Genomic DNA, 22544 nt, shown 5'->3' with positions numbered 1-22544 from the left:
ACATCTCAGAGGAATATTTGCAGCACCTTGTTGAATCCATGCCATGAAGAATAAAAGGAGTCCAACCTGGCACTTGCAAGATGCACCTAATGAAGTGGCTGGTCTGTGTTTGAGACCTATTAATCAGCCTTAAAGACTGAGTTTTAACTCCTATGTGAAGATTTTTAATTTCTACATTTCATATCACAATAAATTTCCATGAGTTAAAAAATGAAGTAATGACTGCACGTAAATGACATTTACATCCTAACTATAGCAGTCAAAATTTAAATGCAATATATTTTGTCATCTTTTCTTTTTTCTTTCTTTCTTTCTTTGATTTTTTTTTTTTTTTTTTTTAGAATTTAGAGGAAATGTGGTCAAAATTGAGTTCTCCTCGTTCCTATGTGGCTTTTCTTCCTCCCACAGTCCACAAATTACGCATGGTCATTCTAGATTGACCATAGGTGTGAATGACTGATAAGTACAAACATGGGAAGTGTTTCGAAGATAGCTTAAGATGCAGTCGTTCAAAGATATTGTCTGTAGGTGGAGACAAAGAACAAGACATGCAGAATGGCTGCTGAAAGCCATTCAAGCTGTTACTTCAGTGAGCTGGAGGTCTGATCAGGTGAACTCGGTGTTCAACTTATAAAAAGACAAGAAATACATAAAATAAACACACAGAAAATAAATATTCTGGAAAATATATTAAAAATGTGTATAGGGCAAAAGTGTAAGAAAAACGCATTACAGTAAAGCTGCCACTGATTGTAATTTCCAGCCAGTTATAGGAGCCAGTTACGTTTTTTTCAGTTGCTTTTCCTTAAAAAGCCTCGATTACTCCTCATATTAAGTACTTGATAATTAGCTGTTTGCTGAGCTGTTGCGCTGCGTGATAATGAATTCAAAATGGATGATGGGTTAAGATTTCATCCGCTGTTGATGGAAAAATGGATGATTTGATTAACTGCCACTTTAACCAGTTGTTGTTCTCCTCCAACCCAACCCAGGGCTACGACTATGACCCTACCGTTTCACAAATCATCACATGCCTTGGAGATTTATGATCTGCGCCTGGCTGCACTGCGCGAGCGGAAGACATCCAGCGAACTTTAAAAAATAAAAGCATAACATGCCAAGATAATAGGTCGGGTGGGGCTATAGCAAGCTGAGTGAATATTAGAACAAACCATAACTTTTAGTATAATGCGCTAATTTATTATTGAACAAATTATACATTGAATTTTGCATGTGCTACTATTGGCATCCCATAATGAACATAACTTGGCGTACAATTTTGGGAACAAAGAGTGTGTCTTTAAATTATACATTAAATAAACAGCCTGCTCCACTTTTACCTGTCTCATACTGCTATACGTGTTTTATTGTGAAATTTAAGCCTGGAAATCTCGGTTTGCTTTGGTTATGGCACGCTTGATAGTAGGCGCACTTCAATGCCAACTTTCTCAGAGCGCACAGGCGCAATGATCACTGCCAAACACAGCTGAGTGGAAGTGAGGAGACTTCACGCTGCATTCAGTTTCTGAGCATACACTTTTTTCTAACCTAAAAGAACAGAAATTAGAAGGTTTGTCGGTTGTTACGCACAGCGCCAGAGCTTCTAGTGACTTGCGTTAACTTTGTCAGAAAACGGATTCAGTTATAATCTCAAAGAGTTTGGCTGTTTTCTGGCGGACTTGTCAGAATAATGTGGGGCTTCCAGAGGACGCGGTATGCAGACTGCAACGGTTCTGAGGCCAGTGAAGAGACTGAGATTGTGGTGAATATCGGCGGAGTGAAACAGGTGTTGTATGGAGACGTGTTGACTCGCTTCCCGGAGACTCGACTGGCAGAGCTGGTGGACAGTTCACTCAAATCTTCTGAAGAAATCTCATTAATATGTGACGATTACGACCCGGACACGGGAGAATTTTATTTTGACAGAGACCCCGAAGCTTTTAAGTGCATAATTGAGTTGTATTATTATGGGGAGATACACATGAAACGAGGCATATGTCCAATTTGCTTCATGAAGGAGATGGAGTTCTGGAAAATTGACTCGGATTTTCTGGATGAATGTTGCAAAAGCCACCTGAAAGAGGTAGAGGATGAACTTGCAGAGATAGCCGAGAAAGTGAGAACTATCCTTGTCGACAGAGAAGGCGATCCGTCTGCAGGGGGCTGGCAGCGCTTCCAGATATGCCTCTGGCGGTTGATGGAAAAGCCAGAATCGTCCCTGCCTGCCCACATAATCGCTATAGTTTCTTTCATCTTCATCCTCATCTCCTCCGTGGTGATGTGCGTCGGCACCATCCCCGACCTGCAGGTGGAGGACTCGGAGGGTAAACTCACGGAGCATCCGGTCCTGGAGGTCATCGAGACCGTGTGCATTGGCTGGTTTACTATTGAATACCTCCTGCGTCTGATCTCTTCCCCAAATAAAATAAAATTCGTACTGTCCTTCATGAATATAATCGACTTCATGGCGATCATGCCCTTTTATGTGGTGCTGATTCTGACCTCCTTCGGCGCGGGAGTGATGGAGCTGGCTAATGTGCAGCAAGCAGTGCAGGCTTTACGCATAATGCGCATTGCGCGCATTTTCAAGCTGGCTCGCCATTCCTCGGGACTCCAGACTCTGACATCTGCCCTAAAGAGCAGCCTGAAGGAGCTCGGACTGCTCCTCATGTACATGGGCGTGGGGGTATTCCTTTTCTCGGCTTTGGGCTACACTATGGAGCAGAATCACCCGGACACCTTGTTCACCAGCATCCCACAGTCTTTTTGGTGGGCTGTGATCACCATGACCACAGTGGGGTATGGAGATGTCTACCCTAAGACCACTTTAGGTCGGTGTAACGCGGCTATCAGCTTTCTCTGTGGGGTCATCGCCATAGCCCTGCCTATACATCCCATCATCAACAATTTTGTCTTGTTCTACAACAAGCAACAGGTGCTGGAGACTGCGGCCAAACATGAGATTGAACTGATGGCACTGCGCACCGGCGGCGAGCTCATGGCTGCATCTGGCTCCCATAAACATATTTGCGGTGCAGGGGCCTGGGACAACGACATGCGTTCCGGTCACAGCGATACGTTCATTCCCTTACTGAAGGATCCCAGGGGAGGGGCGGGCATCCAGACCCCTAGCATGGACACAAGCTTTGAAAGCACAGCCGAGGCCACTGAACATTTTATCTCATGAAAGGGAAACCCCCCTTACATTAAAAAGTCAGCAAAAGAAGAAACATCATGAAATTAATTATTCAGTTTTGAATTATTCAAACGTAACTTGACAAATTTGGTTTAATGACACCGCCGTGACTGCAGAATGTAAATAGTCTCGTGGACAGAAGAAGGCTTTAATGCTTTCCAGGGACCTTTAAATGCATTGAGGATTTGCGCCTGTTAAACAGACATATGTGTGAGATATTGAATTGATGAGCTGTGCCTTTGCGCAGTGACTCGCTGTAGGCTGAGGGGTTCTGTTCAAACAGCCAATACACCGATTCCCCCATGTAGACATCTTATGTAACACGCCCATAGTCCTCACACTTATACTGTAGACCGCATTGTAGCGTAGTCCTCTGTACAGAAATATATACATCACAGTAAATGCTTTTAGTAACGCAGACAAGCAGCTTTAGTCAAGAGCACAGATAAATGTAATGACCCCAGGATTGATTTGTGAGAGTGTATAGACATCAAAACAGAGCTGAAGAAAAGCTGAAGGTGTTTGGATACAGACCACATGCCATACATTCAAATGAGGTAGGTGACTGTATCACTGCAACGTGTTGCAACCAAAGGTGTATGATGGGGACACAAAGCAACATAAGGCTGGGGGTGGGTTTATTTTTGCTGCTGCCTGTAATCGTCATGGCATCATTGTAATTTTTTTTGTAACTGACACTATATGATTGTGAGGTAATGCATCAAACATAAAGCCCGTCTACTGTGCAGGAATTTTTAATGCAGCGTCTGTGTCATTGGACTGAATTTCTCGTTAAGCTCGTGTTGCCGACATCGGAACTTCAGAGGCTTCCTTGCCTGCAAGACATGTTCCTGTAAATGGGTTAAAATTTTTACAGCAGTCGTCACCATCTCTGCAGAGGTTCCGAGGAATAAACTTGACCAGCGAGTTGTAGATGAGGGAAAGAAGCAACAGGCAAAACAAAAACGCTCGTGTATAACTCTATACATTCGTTTTTCAGCGTTCGGGGAAATACAATGAAGAAAAATACATAAAAAGAATAAATAAATAAATAAATAATAGAACTGTCTGGAAAGCAGGTAATGGATTTTTAAAGAAACTTGAAACCACCGTGTATTTTCGCACTGCCTCATATGTTCCAGAGTGAACTCTTAAATTGCCCTAATGGGGGCTATTTGTAAAGGTTACATTTTCACGGTTTGAAAGGTGTCAGCTCCTACGCCATTAGTCTGAGTGACATGAAATTTGCTGCACAAATAAACCAGTCCTTAGAAAAATTAGGCGGCACAGTAGGGGAGCTATAATTAAAATCTGGCACGTTTCATTCAGATGTCATGTCTAATGTGGCTTTTAAACTTTTAAGTCATTGCTCTCAGTTGAAAGCCCCTAAAGTTCTATAAGGTAACTTTTTTTTATTGCAATTTTCTTGTGAGGTGGGTTATTATCTGAATAATTTATGATACATTTTGTCTTGATATTTGATTATATCTGTCCTGAACAACTTTAGATACATAGAGTAACCCCTGATTGCAGAGAACTCAGCTGGTTATGTGTTAGTGTCTCTCTGGATTGTCATAACACAAAATTTGTGCTGCTTTTACAGACAGCGATCATTAATCCATACTAAAAGACTGTATGAAGGACTAAAGCTCATAGTCTGCATAGTGGATGTGAAAGATAATCCCATGTCTATGGGTAAGAGCAAGAATGTCAGTCTATGACCTTCCAAGGTAACTAAACTAAAATTCACAGCAGAATCCTTTTCAATATATAGCAGCTGTTTGCACCTGATAGGGATTTATAGTAAATCATACGGCAGGAAAAATAAAACTTGAACAGCTTAGTTTTAGGCATTATAAGGTGACTGTGTGCATCTTCAGTAATTAATGAATCATGCCTATTTATACATTAACAACATAATTAATTGTGCCTACAGTTTTAGGAGCTACTGTAGGAGCACCCCTAATTAGGAATCACTGGATAGTTCCTGTAGCCTTAACTTAACTTTTCAGCCTCAAAAAATGTATTATGGTAAATGGTCTGTATTTGTATAGCGCTTTACTAGTCCCAAAGGACCCCAAAGCGCTTTACACATCCAGTCATCCACCCATTCACACACTGGTGATGGCAAACTACATTGTAGCCACAGCCACCCTGGGGCGCACTGACAGAGGCGAAGCTGCCGGACACTGGCGCCACCGGGCCCTCTGACCACCACCAGTAGGCAACGGGTGAAGTGTCTTGCCCAAGGATACAACGACCGAGACTGTCCAAGCCGGGGCTCAAACCGGCAACCTTCCGATTACAAGGCGAACTCCCAACTCTTGAGCCACGGTCAGCGACTTAAAAGGTTAAAATATTAAGTACAAATAAGTCACATAATGTAGTTATTATAAAAGAATCCCAGTTTTCACATTCATCTCCAATGTAGAATTTCTCTTGGTTTAAGTTAAAAGTTGGGAAGCTAAAAGTAAAGAGCAACATGTTAATCTCAAGCGCTGTGATTGCTGCATTACTAAATCACCTGATACATCTTACAAAATGTCAGTTTGAAGAGAAAGGGGGCACTCCTTCTGCATGGCTACATCTTCACTAGTGTTTTCCACTTAGCTCGAGTCAACCTGAAAGGAAGCCCGTGGAGAAGGTCAGGAAGGACTCTCCAGGCTGTCCTCCCACACACATCCTACACAGGGCCGCTATCTCTCCCGTCCAGCAGCAGACTCACGCATGTCAAAGCCTGCGAGAAAGGCCTTTGTTCACGCTGACAGGTGGGACTGGAATGTCAAAGGCATGCATTGTGTAATGGAACAATGTTATTACGGCACACACGCAAACACACACGCACGCTCATGTTCAAATTTAGATGTATAAGCACAGACTTTGGCATATATAAACACCCCCCCCCCCCCCCCCCCACCCCTCTCTATAACGCCTACCCGTTCTACAAGTGCTCACACATAATTGCCCTCACACATGAACATAGTTGTTCACCCGTATGCCCACAGTCATGTGTGATCTACTCTGCAGTGGCTTGCTGTGATCTGATTGCCAGTTGCCAATTGTTACACCCACACGGTGGTCATCCACTACATTCAGTGGGTTTTAAAGATAAACATTTGCACAACATTGTACTCATTATCCCATTGTCCAACATAGTACCAATTATAATCCAGCCAGATAATGCTTGTTACTATTGAATCAATATATATTTATATCCTTTAAACTTGTGAGACATGATGGTATGACGGAAAACCAATTTTGTTTAAAAAACTGTCAACATTTGGTGGAAAATGGTCAACCAGTTTATCTACATACTTAAAAAAGACTTGAAAGGATCATCTATGGCAGCACACAGTGAGGCTATGCAGCACGCTATGTTTGTTTGATATCATACAATATTTATATCACCGACTATTTTATTATATCTAGTATCACATGTTGCTTGTTATAAATAAACATTTAGCAAATTAACAAATTAACTGCTTGACTGCCACCTGCCATATCTGCATGTGTTTCAGGAAATCAAAGCGCTTCTTAAAACTCATGCATCCCCTCCAGCTGACTCCCGATTGTTAACTTGTGGCATACCGGCACGCTAGTACTGGGTTACACCAAAAAATTTTGATGACAGCATGGACACACTGATGCCTCTCCCATTTCTCCCCTCCTTTGACCTTTAGAACAAGGATCATGCACACGTTCCCCATCTAAAAATAGGGAAGTCTCTGTAGGTATCCTGTATACAAATGGTGCAGACAAATAAACAAACTAAAGCAAATTATGTTTTACATGTCCCAAAGCAGCTGTTTGCTCTGCTGTTGTTGTAAAATGTGATTTTAATATGAAAAGCTTTTATTCACCGTCTGGGTATCCTGTGTAGATTTCCACAAGGTAAAATAAAACAGAAAACAAGGCAGCACTGTCCAAAAAACAACAGAAAATTAAGGTGAAGTTAAAATTACTAGAAAAAATGCAAACACAAAATGTAAATAAAACGAATAAACATGACTAAAAATGAATGGTGGCAACAAAAAATGACATTTTAAAGACAGTGTAGCTATAAGAGAAAGTTTTTTTTAATGAATTCACTGAGTCTCTGACACTTCTCCGTCTCCAGGCGGGTTAATCCGAAGCCGAAGCTGTGGAACTCTGATGCTAAAGCACCCACTGCAGAGATAAACCTCATGTTTGGAAAAGCCAGGAGGGTCAGGGTCATATAGTACTGTGCAAAAGTCTGTTTTTCAGGTTTCTTAAAGGACATTCAAAGCTCTTCTTTGGATGTTGGCTGCCATTTGCACTGGTGTTGGGGTGAAGCAATTTACTTAAATCATCAAATGTATGCTTCAGAGGACAAGCTAACGTCACTCCTGGAGTGTGTCTGAAAATAAGAGAAAAGAAAAATAGACGAAGATAAACAAAACAAATGCCATTTAAACTTTCAGGCATATTGCTGATGCAATAGTACCCAAGATCACACTAAAAGCAGATAATGTCGGCCCTGAAACCGTACAAATGAGATACATTTGAATAGATTCATATCCTGCAGAAGATGGTCAAATGCCTTCATTTGAATAAGAATGGGAGTGCTAAGGCTTAACAGCCCACCCCTGCGAGCACTATCGCTGCTTGAAAGATATTTTCAGCTGCAGGAAAGGGAAAAGGTAATCTCCCTGATGTTAGATTGAGAAAAAGAGGGAAAAACATATTTCACAAGATTGTGTGCCCTTTTCATCTTTTTTCAGCAGGAATGTTTAAAACACTGCGTAGGCGTACCCTGGAGCACTTTAATTCAGGCAGAGCTGCATAAAATTGCATGACAATAATTACATAGATTAAATCTGACCTTCAACAAAATAGCAGAATGGGATGATGCACTGATCCCACTCAACCTGTCTGCTAAAATTATTTCCATAGCTTTTTTTTCCTTCCCTCTTGTGCACCTTTATCACTTTTTTCCACTTTTATTTTTGCAAAATGTTCTTTTGCAAAACATCTGTTCCTGTGGGTTTATAAGAACAACGCTAAGAAATGTACAGTATTCTGAATAACAGACCTTCGTTTGGAATGCCAAATAACCCGTGCACAGTCACTGCATCATTTAAAATGTAGCCTCACAGCTGAATGTGCCAAAACCTTTCAAAGTGCAAAGTGGTAAACAGTGAAAACAATTCCGCTCTTTGCTGGTGGTATATTACAGAGAACTACAAAAAAAAAGAAAAGAAAAAGCATTATGAGAAAAATGACTCACCTGTAGACTAGTTCTCATTGATGTTTTTTTACTTTTTGTCTTAGGGACTAAGAGACATGCTGTCTGATGCAAAGCTCCTGCAAAGATATGAATGAGGGTTTTGCAAATGCTATGAATCTGTTTGAAGACACCTGCAAGAGAATACTGAGTGATAACTATGGGTGCACTAATACATAGGGCATGTAAATACCTTCATTTAAAAGAAATTAGCAATAACTATCCCCATAGATTGCAGTGATACCTGATTACCATTTTATCTTTTCTTTCAGTGAAAGTGAAGATTCATGCTCAGAGAGTGGAAAGATAAACTATGATACATGTTCCCACACATGTCTGTCTACCAATCTTCACACAACCATTCAGCTGGGAAGAGCTGCTGGGAAAAAAGAACACATGTCAAGAGTTTAACTTAGTTTCAGTGTAAGCTCAGTATCTTGAGATCGGGTGAGCAAGTTATGACCTGCTTTTTTTCAGGGTTGTTAACTGAGGGTGTTTTGGAGTGCCCGTTAATGTGAAATATAGAGTGGGTGGTTCCAGGCTATCACAGTGTAATACACTGAATTTCCAGGAGGCAATTTGCTGTGACCTTAACTCACTGAAAACATCTATGGTGGTCCCTGCTGCTTCAAAATGTAGGCTCAGGAAAGTTGCATCAGTTTCTTTTCAGGAAAACATCTTATTTGATTCATTCAGTGGCAAGAGCTGATTGCAAATTAGCTGTTTACATTGAGGTTTGGATATGAGAGTGTGTGGTTTACTAATTCTCTCTGCTAGCCCTGTTATGGACTTGCCTGTTGCCCAGCGTGTACCCTGCCTTTCACCATGCAACAGCTGGGATCAGCCCTCTGTGATCCCATTGGATAAGCATCTACATAAAACTGGGTGAATGGATTTATATAGCGTATGTTCAACCAAAGGGTACAACAAAATATTTATGAAACCAATATATCAGCTTAATAGTCTCTCATTGGTTTTTTTAGCTATTGTGTTGGAATACTAATATTCAAGAATGGCTTTATGATAAACCTGTGCACAGAGCCTTAATCTAAAAATCAATTGCGATGCTCACTTTGTCTCGCTGATGAATATGTTTACTCTGTGCTGTTAATTGCTCCATTTAGTTTCCTGTGTTACTGTTTCAGAAAACTTAAATGCAATTAAACGAATTTAATGTTTTGATATTAAAGTAAAGATGAGTTTGGTCTTGGTGCAGGATGCAATCTCAAAGCTTAGTTATACATATATATGCATATATATATACATACATACATATATACACATATATATATACATATACATATACACACATATACAGTGGGGCAAAAAAGTATTTAGTCAGCCACCGATTGTGCAAGTTCCCCCACTTAAAATGATGACAGAGGTCAGTAATTTGCACCAGAGGTACACTTCAACTGTGAGAGACAGAATGTGAAAAAAAAATCCATGAATTCACATGGTAGGATTTGTAAAGAATTTATTCGTAAATCAGGGTGGAAAATAAGTATTTGGTCACCTCAAACAAGGAAAATCTCTGGCTCTCACAGACCTGTAACGTCTTCTGTAAGAAGCTTTTCTGTCCCCCACTCGTTACCTGTATGAATGGCACCTGTTTGAACTCATCATCTGTATAAAAGACACCTGTCCACAGCCTCAAACAGTCAGACTCCAAACTCCGCCATGGCCAAGACCAAAGAGCTTTCGAAGGACACCAGGAAAAGTATTGTAGACCTGCACCAGACTGGGAAGAGTGAATCTACAATAGGCAAGCAGCTTGGTGTGAAAAAATCAACTGTGGGAGCAATCATCAGAAAATGGAAGACATACAAGACCACTGATAATCTCCCTCGATCTGGGGCTCCATGCAAGATCTCATCCCGTGGGGTCAAAATGATCATGAGAACGGTGAGCAAAGATCCCAGAACCACACGGGGGGACCTGGTGAATGACCTGCAGAGAGCTGGGACCAAAGTAACAAAGGTCACCATCAGTAACACACTACAACGGCAGGGAATCAAATCCCGAAGTGCCAGACGTGTTCCGCTGCTGAAGCCAGTGCATGTCCAGGCCCGTCTGAAGTTTGCCAGAGAGCACATGGATGATACAGCAGAGGATTGGGAGAATGTCATGTGGTCAGATGAAACCAAAGTAGAACTTTTTGGTATAAACTCAACTCGTCGTGTTTGGAGGAAGAAGAATACTGAGTTGCATCCCAAGAACACCATACCTACTGTGAAGCATGGGGGTGGAAACATCATGCTATGGGGCTGTTTTTCTGCCAAGGGGACAGGACGACTGATCCGTGTTAAGGACAGAATGAATGGGGCCATGTATCGTGAGATTTTGAGCCAAAACCTCCTTCCATCAGTGAGAACTTTGAAGATGAAAGGAGGCTGGGTCTTCCAACATGACAGTGATCCAAAACACACCGCCCGGGCAACAAAGGAGTGGCTCCGTAAGAAGCATTTGAAAGTCCTGGAGTGGCCTAGCCAGTCTCCAGACCTCAACCCCATAGAAAATCTGTGGCGGGAGTTGAAAGTCCGTGTTGCTCGGCGACAGCCCCAAAACATCACTGCTCTCGAGAAGATCTGCATGGAGGAATGGGCCAAAATACCAGCTACTGTGTGTGCAAACCTGGTAAAGACCTATAGTAAACGTTTGACCTCTGTTATTGCCAACAAAGGTTATGTTACAAAGTATTGAGTTGTATTTTTGTTATTGACCAAATACTTATTTTCCACCCTGATTTACCAATAAATTCTTTACAAATCCTACCATGTGGATTCATGGATTTTTTTTTTCACATTCTGTCTCTCACAGTTGAAGTGTACCTCTGGTGCAAATTACTGACCTCTGTCATCATTTTAAGTGGGGGAACTTGCACAATCGGTGGCTGACTAAATACTTTTTTGCCCCACTGTATATATATGAAAGGCAAATATATATATATGAAAAGACAAAAGGTTCTTTGCTTTGCTGTTCCTAGGACTGCTGATCAGTAAAAAATGATCCCATTATATTAAATTTGATTATAACACAATAATATAAACAGTAAACCAAACATTTGTGGTCAAACAGGAATCTAGTTGCCTTTTCAATTTGAAACTCCAAGTGTATAGCGCCAATAAACAGACTATGCTATGGCCCCTAAATGAGACTAGCGTACTAGAAAAACTACTTTCTTCTTTTAGCCCCAAATAAACTCAGATCTTTCATCATCAATAAAAGGGTAAAAACGAAAACTTGTAGTAGTAAACTTTAGTAAACTTTTGAGAACATGGTGGGATTAGTACTCACAGAGCGGGTTGCCAAACAGGACTGCGGCATTTATCGACATGACTTCATATAAGGTCATCAGTTTAAAACATTTACTTAACCAGCTTAATAAGTGTGACCAGTGAAAAGCCAGTTACCCCCCTCGTTTTAGCCTTTATACTAAACTAGGCTAATTGCCTCCTTGCTCGAGAACAGTGTTTAATATTCAGTAAAGACCTCTGAGTTGCCTTTTTGCTTATCTTAACTCCTAGAAAACCTTTGAGCCATTTCTTTGAAAATTTAATACAGAACATCAATACATTCAGCCACTGAAGGCTTTGTTTAAACCAGCCTCAGTGAGGGCAGGAAAATAATCTCCTCTTTATATTCCACTGTTTTCATGCTGACACTGCTGTGTCCCCCAGAGTAAAATGAACATTCATTCAGCAAATATGAATATGTAAATTAAAGTCAGAATCATGGTGTATTTATTCTTGTTGTTACCGACTTGTTATGCATTGTGTCACAGTCTTTGAATTGTCATTTTGTGGCTGTGCACTGTGTTCTGTGTCACAGCTTTACACTTTACTTTTGTGCTGAGTGCTTTGATCAGGGCCTCGGACAGCTTCAAAATACTTTTTCAAAGCCGAAGCTCGTAAAGCTGCCCCCGTTTGTTTAAAAATCAACCCATCCACTGCTTGATTTTTTTTTAAAAGCAAATTAATTCAATTAAAACGTTATAAAAAGCAGCAGATAAAAGAAAAAAAAAAGGCTCCCTTTTGTACCACAGTCAGTATAACAAAGAGGTATGACTGTCTGCTTCCTTCTGGCACATGTTGTTCTTTCTTTGCTCACCTAGTCAATTCACTGATGCCCTTCACTGATGGTTCTCGCTTCAAAAATGGATTACAAAGGGCATCTTGTAGCGGTCCTGTGTCACCTCTACTGATAAATGTATGGACATCCCATTAAGGAAACTGCCCTCAAGAGACCAGCGCTGTAGTGATAGATCTGAGCTGCCCACTGACACAGTTGCAGGTGCTGATTATCTTATCCAGAGACAATGAAGCTTTATGGAGTGGAACATCCTTGTCCTGTAGTGGGTTCCAACAATAATTACAATCAATTTAGGGTGGCAGGTCATAAAAACAATATTTAGTGGGGGCATTATCAGATGTATACCTCCTCTGGGTTGTGAAATTTGTCTCTGTCATAAAAGATTTCAGTCATGCAGTTTCCATTTCTCAGTGTGACAGCTTTGCAGTATTGTAATATCTAGCCTGGGCTTTCTATCCCTGGAGGCTAACAAGAGGAAATTAGCTAAAGTTTTATACAAATACAATACTTTGCAAAAGTGTTGAGTTGTGCTTAATTTCTTTACTTATATTTCTTAGATTTTGCTTCTGTGGATTCAGACTTTTATGTAATTTTTTCAAAGCGGTCTTGAGCAACAGTTCTCCAGGGTCTCTGGAGGTTGTTAAAAGTTTTTCTTTGGCTGTTTTTTCACTCATCACTTATAATTTCTTCCAATTTCTTTCGTTGAATCTATGAAAAATGTCAAAAATAACAAAACTTGACAGGCATAGAATATTTTTGCTCCAAGAGAGATGAGCTCTTAGCTGAAAACTTGGCATATCTCAGCGTGGTGTATAGTGTGTACTTAAAACTTTTTTAAAGAAACTTTTTTAAGAAGCAAGTAGAGGACAAAATAAGAAGTGGCGGGACTAAAAAGACTTTCTGCAGGAGATGATGATCAGTGTCTAAAGTTATATGTCCTTAAGAAACAGGAACCTGAGAGATACATCTGGTCACTCAGCCGATTAAATCTACTGTTCAGTGAAGCATCATCAGAAATGGTCTCAGTGGAAGGGTTGCTGTCAAGAAGACATTTTTTAAGAAAGGGGAACAGGGAGAAAAACCTGAGAAACAGGGGCAGCAGATCTTATGTAGGGATCAGTCCAAATGGTAAATATTTGATTCAAATCATTGCCAGCATTTGGTAGGTCAGGAGAGAGGTACAACAGTGAGTGTCTACAGCCATCTGTAAAGGCTCTTTGAGGCTCTGTCATGGTTTGCATTGCATTTCAGCCAGTGGTGTTGGAGAGCTTTACAAAATTGACTGAATTATAAACACAGAGCAGTATGGTCAGATTTTGATCCAGGATGCAATACCATCTGGAAGGCATCTGATTGGCATCAGGTTGATTTTTCAGCATGCCAATGCAGTAAAAGCATACCTGGATAGAAATACACACAATGGATTGGCCTCCTTAGAGCCCAGGCTTCAACATTATCGAAGCAGTGTTGGATCATCTTGATGGAGAAAAAAAAGGCAGCCAGCATCCAAAGAAGAGCTTTCAATGTCCTTCAAGAAACCTGGAGATCTTTTCCTGAAGACTACTTAAAGAAATGACAAGAAAGCTTCCCTAGGAGAGTTCAAAGAGTGTTGAAGCACAAAGGCGACCATAGCAAATATGTTTCAATAAATCCCTGTACCATTTTCCTATTTTAGAAAATAAAAAGAAATGTGGTTTGAATAAAGAACATTCACAGCATTGGAGGCAAAATCCATTTTATGAACAATTTTATTATTCCTACATAAAAATCGTCCATGACAAACCCAAAGTTTTATAGATTAGAACATTGAGCCCATCTTACTTTAAATATAGATAAACTGTAAACTGCACAGGAACACATAAGCCTCCATAAAACGTCAAATCCCTGTTTTTAAACTTTGGCTGTCTGATTTAGTCAGTTTTTGTGGGGGAGTGGGATCTTCTCATCTACATTAACTTTGAGAAAAACTAAGGAGCACATTTCCCAAAAGTTGAAGATTTATGTGTTGAGCCAGGAGAAAGCGAGCCTTAATAGAGCGATTTCAGCTCCTGGCTAATCCTCCGCAATCATGCACAGTCAGTTTCCTTAAAGAAAAAAAGATTAAAAAACAGAGATCTATTCAGAAGCTCTCTTATATGTGACAAATGATCTCTTTCCTTATTAGTTTTATTTTTTAAACTTAGAAACAGTTGACTTAAGCTAATCTCAGAGCCTGTCAATGACACATGATTCCTCAGTGGTCTTAACCTCGTTTCTAACTGCTCTGAACAAGTTTCAGTGGCTGCTGGCAGCTCTGTGTGACTCCACTGCAAGCGCCCCAACAACAGGTGAAAGGTCTGTTATAAGCACTGCATAAAGCCCCCCAGGACAGATGGTGCCAGATGATAATCCATGTGAGCTCAGTGAAAGAACATCAGCGAGCAGACATGAAAACTTATGGCAGAGGATGCGAGGGGTCCTCAAGGAGATTTAGATGTCAGACCGTGATGAAATGCCGAGTCCTTGGCTTTGCGCTCGGAGGTAATTAAACTCTCTGAGGACTCTCTGTTTGTCCTCTGCATGTGTCACGGTGGGTGATTACACATGAACTGTAATCAAGAAATCAATTTGGAAAGACAAAAAAATTATAGAACGAGACATGGCAGGAGTAGCTGTGACAAGATATTGAGATGAAAGATGTTAAATCAGCTTCTGATCCTGCAGTTTGTACAGCCTGAAGGGAAAGGAGGAATTAATCTGTCTGTTTTAATGGTGTGAATGAGCTTGTCAAGGAAAGATTACACACTTTTTTTTTTTTGGCACGGTAGCTTTGGAATAACATAAACCTGACTTCCTCTTCCCCAAGTTAAATTGACAAGTATAAAGCATACCAAATCTTTACCCACAGATGTTTTAATGGCCTTACTTGGCCATATCTAGATACTAAAAGGATGTCTTCCCTCTTAAACAGCCATCATGAGTGCAGCTTTATGTTCTTCATCGATTGTGGTGAAATTCTCTTCATATTTTGGTGCCACAATCACAGATTTCCTCCACCTATGTCTGCATTTTTACTGAGATTTTGATGGATGCTGTTTTTCGTTGTTTTCCTATGTCTGGGGATATTGAGGTAACCTCACACAATCTTTGTTCCTGCAGTAAAACAGCGGTGATTTGTGGCACAGTGTTAAACGTGGCATCCATCTAGGCAGAGCCTCTTAACAGCGAAATTCCCCAGAGAGCATGGGAGGCCATTTACAACAACCAATCATACAGTAGGCGAAGCAACCTCAGTTCTCTTTGCCAATAATGGGATAATGCACAAATACTACATCACATTTCTTTCGCCATGTTTATGTTGTCAAGTAGTGAGGTGATATATGAGCAGGAAAATAACAAGAATAAAATCCACATATTTGATTATGATAAACAAAGCATTTTTAATTATTTTCCCCCAAATCCATCACCTTTAACTGCTTCTGGGATTATTGATCAAATGTGCTGAAGGAATACATGCTGATCCTAAACATGCATGGGTTTGACGGATAAACAAAAGTGCCCTCAATCACTGGCAAAAACGTGGGAAGGTTGATAAAGGGTTTAGTGGGAGTGTGTTACTTTTGTTAAGTGCTTGCACGGTAATGGCCTCGAGCTCCTGAAGGCAGCCACAGCGTGACTTCTCTCATCCACCTTGAGGAACGCTTTTAATGAGTCTAACAACCTTTTCTCTTATTACAGCCCGAGCTCAAACGCACTCGGCATAAAAAGGTGAGTAAGACCTACGAAATATCAAAGCCGAGGAATAAAGGTGAACAACATCAGTACAGGTAAAAAACAAAAACAACCCCAGAGCCAGAGGCAGGAGGAGTAGCAGCGAGCTCCAAGCACAGCGAAGATCAGGCGATAAGAACAAACACTGATCGAGTCGGACAGATCAGAGAAGGTGGGTTGCAAAGTGGATTGGTGGTCTAAATGTAGGCAGGCCAAAGCTGCCTGAATTGTAGTCATAAACTGAGATTGTCCAATAGGATGCATAAAAGGGTTTCAGTTAGGTCATTAGCTGATGTGGCCTGAGATGATCTGCTGGGATTGTGGTTGAGCTTAAGTTTGTGCCCTGCATAAAATAATGGTACGCTTGATTATACCTCAATGTTTTGAGCAGCAGTTACTAAAAAAAGAAAAAGCGTGAGACTAAGGGAGAACTTTTTTTCTGTTGTGAACGAGGATCAGAATCAAGAACTGGTTCAAAGCTTACCAACCCATCTGAATCACACTCGTACAAACATATCAGTTCATTTTATCAGTGCTGGCATGTTTTACTGACAGTTGCAAAACAATGACGTCAAAGTCATGGCAGTGCAGCTTTGGCACATCTGAGTCACATGCAAGCCTTTTTCTAATCTGTTTCGACACTTTTCAAACTCAGAGATCATAAAACTCTTTCTCTGATGCTGAAAACCTCCCCAATCTGACTCACATGCAGAACTAATAATGACTTTGGTTTCTCTAAAGTCTGAAGAATATCCATCCATCACTAGAACAGTAGAATATGCTAACTCACTGCAGACTATTAACCTTCTGTTTTACTTCGGCTCAAATTTTGAAGCGTCACTCGGCTCATTGTCGTGGTTTTCCAGTCGAAGATTCAATATCAGTCCAACAGCATTGTCTCCCTTTTGAGAAAAGGCTCTGAAAACCAATTATTCATTTCCTGCTCATGACCAAAGAGCAGACAGTAGAAGATACTGAGTAGGCTGAATGGTGGGGATCAAAACCACAGCAAAAAGAGTTTACATTTGCATTAAAAACACATTTCTAAATGAATGACTGCTGCATGTGTGATGTAACCTTTTTGGTTAACATGCCAGAAATACATCAACATATCATTTACAAGTCAAATTTGCTTAGTAGTAATACAACTTTGTACACTTAAATCTTTTTAGTGTACTTTTATCAGCAAAATGTACTTTGACAGCATTTGTATCTATATATCAGCGTACAATATTATGGCATTTTTACTGGATATGTATTACAGAGGTAGAGCTGAAGCCATTTAATATAAATGATGGGGTTTCTCAGAGTGCTCTGAATCCCATCCACAGTCCTAACACATGCATGTTAGGCTACTTAACTAATCATAGGTGGGTTTCCTCGAGTCCTTGTAGAGGGACAAAAAGTAAGAAAATGGAAATGAGGACAAAAGATCAGCAGATTATTCTGTCAATTTAATGCGAAAAATCAGTTGTACATAGTCAAAAAACAACTTCCTTTGAAAATCAAGGTATTTCTTCTTTGCTCAATTCAGAATAAAATGTGAGTCTCAACAAGCTGTTCTAGTTCATTGATACATCCTGAAGAAAAGAAATCAAGACTATTGTTGCCGATTAAAAAAAAAACACACACTGAAATGACCGCAACTCTAATATAGTGAAAAATAAAAAAATATGTTATTTTAAATTTGGCACATTTCATCCCAAGTAATGTGTTCTAACATGTGCTAATTAGCAGCAATCAAAGAAAATCACATCTCCATTATTGCAGAACAAAGTCAGAAAGGCTACAGTAATTTTCTTGTCTCCAAGCCTCACATATGATCTATTAGACTTTAGTGTTCTTCATTAGCAGACAGTTAGACAGACTCCATTCCTCTGTGCTCATCAGCACTTAGAAAAGTTTCATCCTCATTTTTCCTTGCAAAGTAATGCCCACCACTACCACACACTTCCAAACCTCAGAGCCTGTGGGTTGTAGAAGCACAAGCAGATTAAAGACAAACAGAAAGGGACGTTGTTAAGGTCGAGTTGAATGCATCTGCTCACAACCTGAGAGAATTTTCATTAGAGGGAATTAGGATTTGAACCACTGAGCCCACTTCCTCAACCTTTAACCTTCAGGGTACAATTCAAAGAGGTGGAATGGAAGACATACATGAATCCATTTGAGTTCTTCTTCAACTCTCTGGGGAACTTTTATGAACAAGGTTTAATTTTCATAAGTAACAGCCTCAAGAGGCTCCAATGTTTTATATGCTATAAAAGTAATAAATTATAGTCCAGTGCACTCACTGTGATCAAGGCGTGAGTATGGGGGTGTGTGGGCATGCAGAAGATATATACCCATACACAATATGAAAGAAAGAGAGAGAAAAAAGAAACCTAAAGAAAGAAAAAGGGAGATATTTAAACACATCCAGAAGAGGTCAGCTGCAAGACTGAGCCATTGCACTGCCCACTCACTCCCACATGCTCAACATCATTAAACACAAAAGGGCACAACTGAAACAATGCTGCAATCTGCAACACAACAAACAAGCGAGACAGAGCTGTTGGTGCAAGCGTGCACCATGAGAATCTCACAAGAGCTCTTCTCTTCTCTTCTACCAAGGACGTCCATTTCTGGTCCTAATCTCTGGACTATAAATTGATTATTCATGAAAATATGTTTGATCCCTTATGGAAGTGAGAGCATTTTTAAACCTGGGTTACTTAATCTCAATCTGCGATTATAAATCTTACAGAAAACAAGCCTGAAAGAAAATCAATTCAGTGAGAATGTATTAGTGAATGCATTTGGTTTAACATGTTTTTGGCTGGGATATACTGAGTAAATGAGCCATACTGCCTATTCAGCCCTCTGGGCTGAAAATTTATTGAGTATCTTACGCCACCCGGTGGGCTGGACAATATCTAAACAAAGGGGGAATAAATGACAGCTCACAAGAAACAGGCTGGTTATATGTGCAGTAATAATGCAAAACATCTGTTTCACAGTCACATCATTAATTGTGAGTCTCTGTCATTTAGGATCAAGCTGACTGTCAGTTAAAGAAACAACTTGTTTATGTTTCAGAGCTTCAGGGCCGTCACAGACCACCTCATCTAGAAAGAAGACATTTTGAGGATGGTTAGTGAGCCACTTCCACAGATACTCCAGGTTGGCATCACACTGCCAGGGGTTCCCTGTTACGGTCATCTGAAAAGAGGATTTTCTGTCATCCAGCAGACCTGAGGGGAGATACCGTAGCCGATTCTGATTAAGCAGCAGAAGTTCAAGGTGTTGCAGACCCTGGAGGAGCGTCACTGGCAGCTCTCGGAGCTGATTCTCCTGCAGAAACAGCTGTGAGAGTTTCACGTTGTGACTAAACGTTGAAGGCTTCAGGGAAATTAATTTGTTCCCAGCGAGGTTTAGTGTCTCGAGGTGATGTAGGTTTGCTAGTGTGTCGGGCTGTAGCTCTTGCAGACGGTTATGACTTAGGTCGAGATTTTCCAGATGAGGCAGCTTCTGAAGCAGAGCAGCTGTAATGCTTGTTAAACGGTTCCCAGACAAATCCAGCCAGGTGAGACTGCTGTTGTCGGAAAACCACTCTCCATGAGCTTTTTCAATTAAATTATTCTTCAGCACCAGACTACGGAGCAAGGAATGGACGAAGACTTTGGGGGGCAGATGAATCAGCTGATTACCTGTGAGATCCAACGTACTCAGGTGAGGAATGGCACCCAGTAGGTCTGAAGGAAGGCTTGAAAGATTAGTGTGATACAGCTGGAGGTGGTTTAAAAGAGGCACAAAACTCAGATGTCTGGCTGTAATGAAGCTGAGGTTTCTGGACTGGATGGACAATCGTGTGATGTTGGGATATAAACCATCTGCAGGAAAATATGTGAGGGAGCTTTGGCGGCACACCACCTCTGCACTCGAAGGTAGAAAGGAGCAAGTGCACAGATCTGGGCACGAGTGGGTGCCTCTCGTTTGGTAAGCATATTCAGCCAGAGCAGTGAGAGTAAGAAGCAGCCACAGGTTCATCTTTAAGAAAAAATACACTGAGAAGAAAACAATAGCGTAAAAGATCAACAGGTAATAAAACGGTGACAATGTGATTATAAATGTGTTGTTACCTGAAAAGCACAGCTGAAATTCCTTCAGGTTTTGATCGCTGACTTGATTTTACACAACTCTGAGGATATTTGATTCCAGCAATGAGTCAGGATAAAATGTTGCAATAGGCAAACAAAACCAAGCAAACAAAGTGAGTGGTTACTGTTTTCTGTACTTTCTAAAAGTAAGTTGATGTTACCACACATAAATCAATATTTTTTTTTCAGTTTTTCAAGAACACAATGTGCAAGGGTACATGTGTGATACATTATTAATTAACTTGTGCAAAAAGAAAACAAATAACAAAAATAGGCATTAGGCTTAATTTTTATCCCTCAAGTTCACAACCATATGTTGGTGCTTGAGATTCAGAACTCAGCCTGTTAATGTTAGCAGTTTAATGAATAGAGGGATACTATTCCCGAGAATAGCAGGTTATAATACTATAGTTTAGCAGAAAGGTTGAAAACGGGTGAAATGGTTGGCCTGGTTTTGGCCAAAAAGCTGCCTACAAATGTCATTCATTGTTTGAATAAAAATAACAAACAAACAAACAAAACAGGAGGTTTTAGAGATCTCTAGATGTTCTGGTGGGTGGATTATTTTCCTTTGTGTGAAGCTAAGCTAAATGCCAACATAAAATCCATGATAATACTGCAGACTTTCTCATTTAAATCTAAACAAGAAAACAATGTAACATGAACACACTTAAATTTAATGAAATAAAAAACAAGACAATAGTCTTATTTATATCAGATTTATTTATAGTCACATAGTTATCATGTTTTAGTGATTCAAATCCGACAGGCCGAACTGGATTTCTTTTCATGTTAGATAAAGACCAGCAGGAGTAATATTAAGACTGAAGGTTTAGTTCATTTGCTGTTAGTGATATTATTGAACGACCTGCTAGAGGCTGAGGTCCAGCGCATGTGATGGAGTCTGGCAAGAAAGCCTTCTTCTTGTTCTCGTGAAGCCACCTCCATAGATACTCTGCCTTCCCATCACAGAGCCAAGGGTTGACTGTCAAGTCGAGGCCATCCTCTTCCAGCAAGTGAAGTTCATCCAGCAAACCTGGAGGAATATGGCTCAGCTGGTTTTCATCCAGACTCAGGTGTCTGAGCTGAGTGAGTCCCTGGAACAGGTTTTTGGGCAGCTTGTTGAGTTTATTCTGAGTGAGGAAGAGATGTGTGAGGCTATGCAGGCTCTGAAATGCAGATCCATTCAGCGTGTCGAGCTTGTTGTTCTGCAGGCTTAGCCTCTCAAGTTTGCTCAGTTGACTCAGAGAATTTGCTGGTATCTTATCCAGACGGTTGTTTGAGAAGTCAAGGTTCTCCAGGTGGGGCAGCTTCAGAAGCAGATTAGTTGGGATCTCTGTTAATTCATTTCCAGATAAATCCAACCAGGTCAGGCTACTGTTATAAGGAAGCCACTCTGCATCAGCTTTTCTAATAAGGTTATTCTTCAGCACCAAGCTCTGTAGTGGGGCGTGGCTGAAGACATCTGCAGGCAGATTGTTTAGCCTGTTTCCGGTGAGATCCAAAGTGTTGAGGTGAGGAACGCCCCTGAGGAGATGAGAGGGAAGGCTGTGAAGGTGATTGTTGTACAGATGGAGCCCTTGCAACTTGGGTATGGCATTTAGATGGGCCTCAGATATGGAGGTGATGTTTGTGAATTGGATAGTCAGCAGGGTGGTGTTCTCCGGGAGACCGTCAGAGGGGAACTCTGTCAGGGGAAGCTCATTACAGACCACCTCATTTCTTCTGGGATAACAGGTGCAGAGAGCTGGGCAGGAAAGAGCTCTGTGGCAGAAACATGACAACCACAGAAAAGCAAGAACATACCAGGACTTCATATCTAGAAAAGAACACGAGTAGAAGTGAGAGTTAAATACAAGGAAATTATTACATCTGCATTTGCTACAAAACAATGCTACAAGTAACAAATCTTCAAATCAGTTTATGCACATGGCAATCAGACACAGTGAAAAAAACAACAAAAAATACCTGCTGCAATTGAATGTGTGTCCATCTGCAGACTGCTGCTTATATCAGATTTATCACTGCTCACTTCCAAATTACTCATTTGTGGAGACGAATCTCCCAACCTAATCATTACTTATTGTGTAAACACGGACCAGTCACTGCACAGTCATTTGTC

General features: G+C 40.7%; 3 protein-coding genes across 3 annotated transcripts; 1 reads left to right on the top strand and 2 right to left on the bottom strand.

Annotated features, from left to right (window-relative positions):
• The first annotated feature begins 1443 nt into the window (after positions 1 to 1443).
• Positions 1444 to 16478, top strand: LOC147312766 (voltage-gated potassium channel regulatory subunit KCNF1-like). Its single transcript, XM_086264776.1, has 2 exons — positions 1444 to 3753; positions 16251 to 16478. The coding sequence occupies exon 1, from the start codon at positions 1691 to 1693 to the stop codon at positions 3185 to 3187; it is 1497 nt and encodes a 498-aa protein (XP_086120902.1). The 5' UTR covers positions 1444 to 1690; the 3' UTR covers positions 3188 to 3753; positions 16251 to 16478.
• Positions 16479 to 17716: 1238 nt separating this feature from the next.
• LOC147312765 (uncharacterized) lies at positions 17717 to 20528 on the bottom strand. Its single transcript, XM_086264421.1, has 2 exons — positions 20405 to 20528; positions 17717 to 20329 (listed from the first exon to the last, which is right to left on the bottom strand). Exon 2 carries the CDS (start codon positions 20310 to 20312, stop codon positions 19308 to 19310), a length of 1005 nt encoding a protein of 334 aa, XP_086120547.1. The 5' UTR covers positions 20313 to 20329; positions 20405 to 20528; the 3' UTR covers positions 17717 to 19307.
• Positions 20529 to 21125: 597 nt separating this feature from the next.
• Positions 21126 to 22544, bottom strand: LOC147312764 (uncharacterized). Its single transcript, XM_086264419.1, has 2 exons — positions 22391 to 22544; positions 21126 to 22241 (listed from the first exon to the last, which is right to left on the bottom strand). The coding sequence occupies exons 1-2, from the start codon at positions 22497 to 22499 to the stop codon at positions 21241 to 21243; spliced, it is 1110 nt and encodes a 369-aa protein (XP_086120545.1). The 5' UTR covers positions 22500 to 22544; the 3' UTR covers positions 21126 to 21240.

The sequence above is a fragment of the Aulonocara sp. 'chitande type north' Nkhata Bay genome, linkage group LG15 (genome assembly GCF_057382095.1).
Source record: "Aulonocara sp. 'chitande type north' Nkhata Bay isolate Kocher_YH1m ecotype deep benthic linkage group LG15, A_spYH_male_GT1.1, whole genome shotgun sequence".
Lineage (NCBI taxonomy): Eukaryota > Metazoa > Chordata > Actinopteri > Cichliformes > Cichlidae > Aulonocara > Aulonocara sp. 'chitande type north' Nkhata Bay.
The sequence above is the reverse complement of the archived record's forward strand: the minus strand, read 5'-3'. Positions and strand labels throughout refer to the sequence as shown.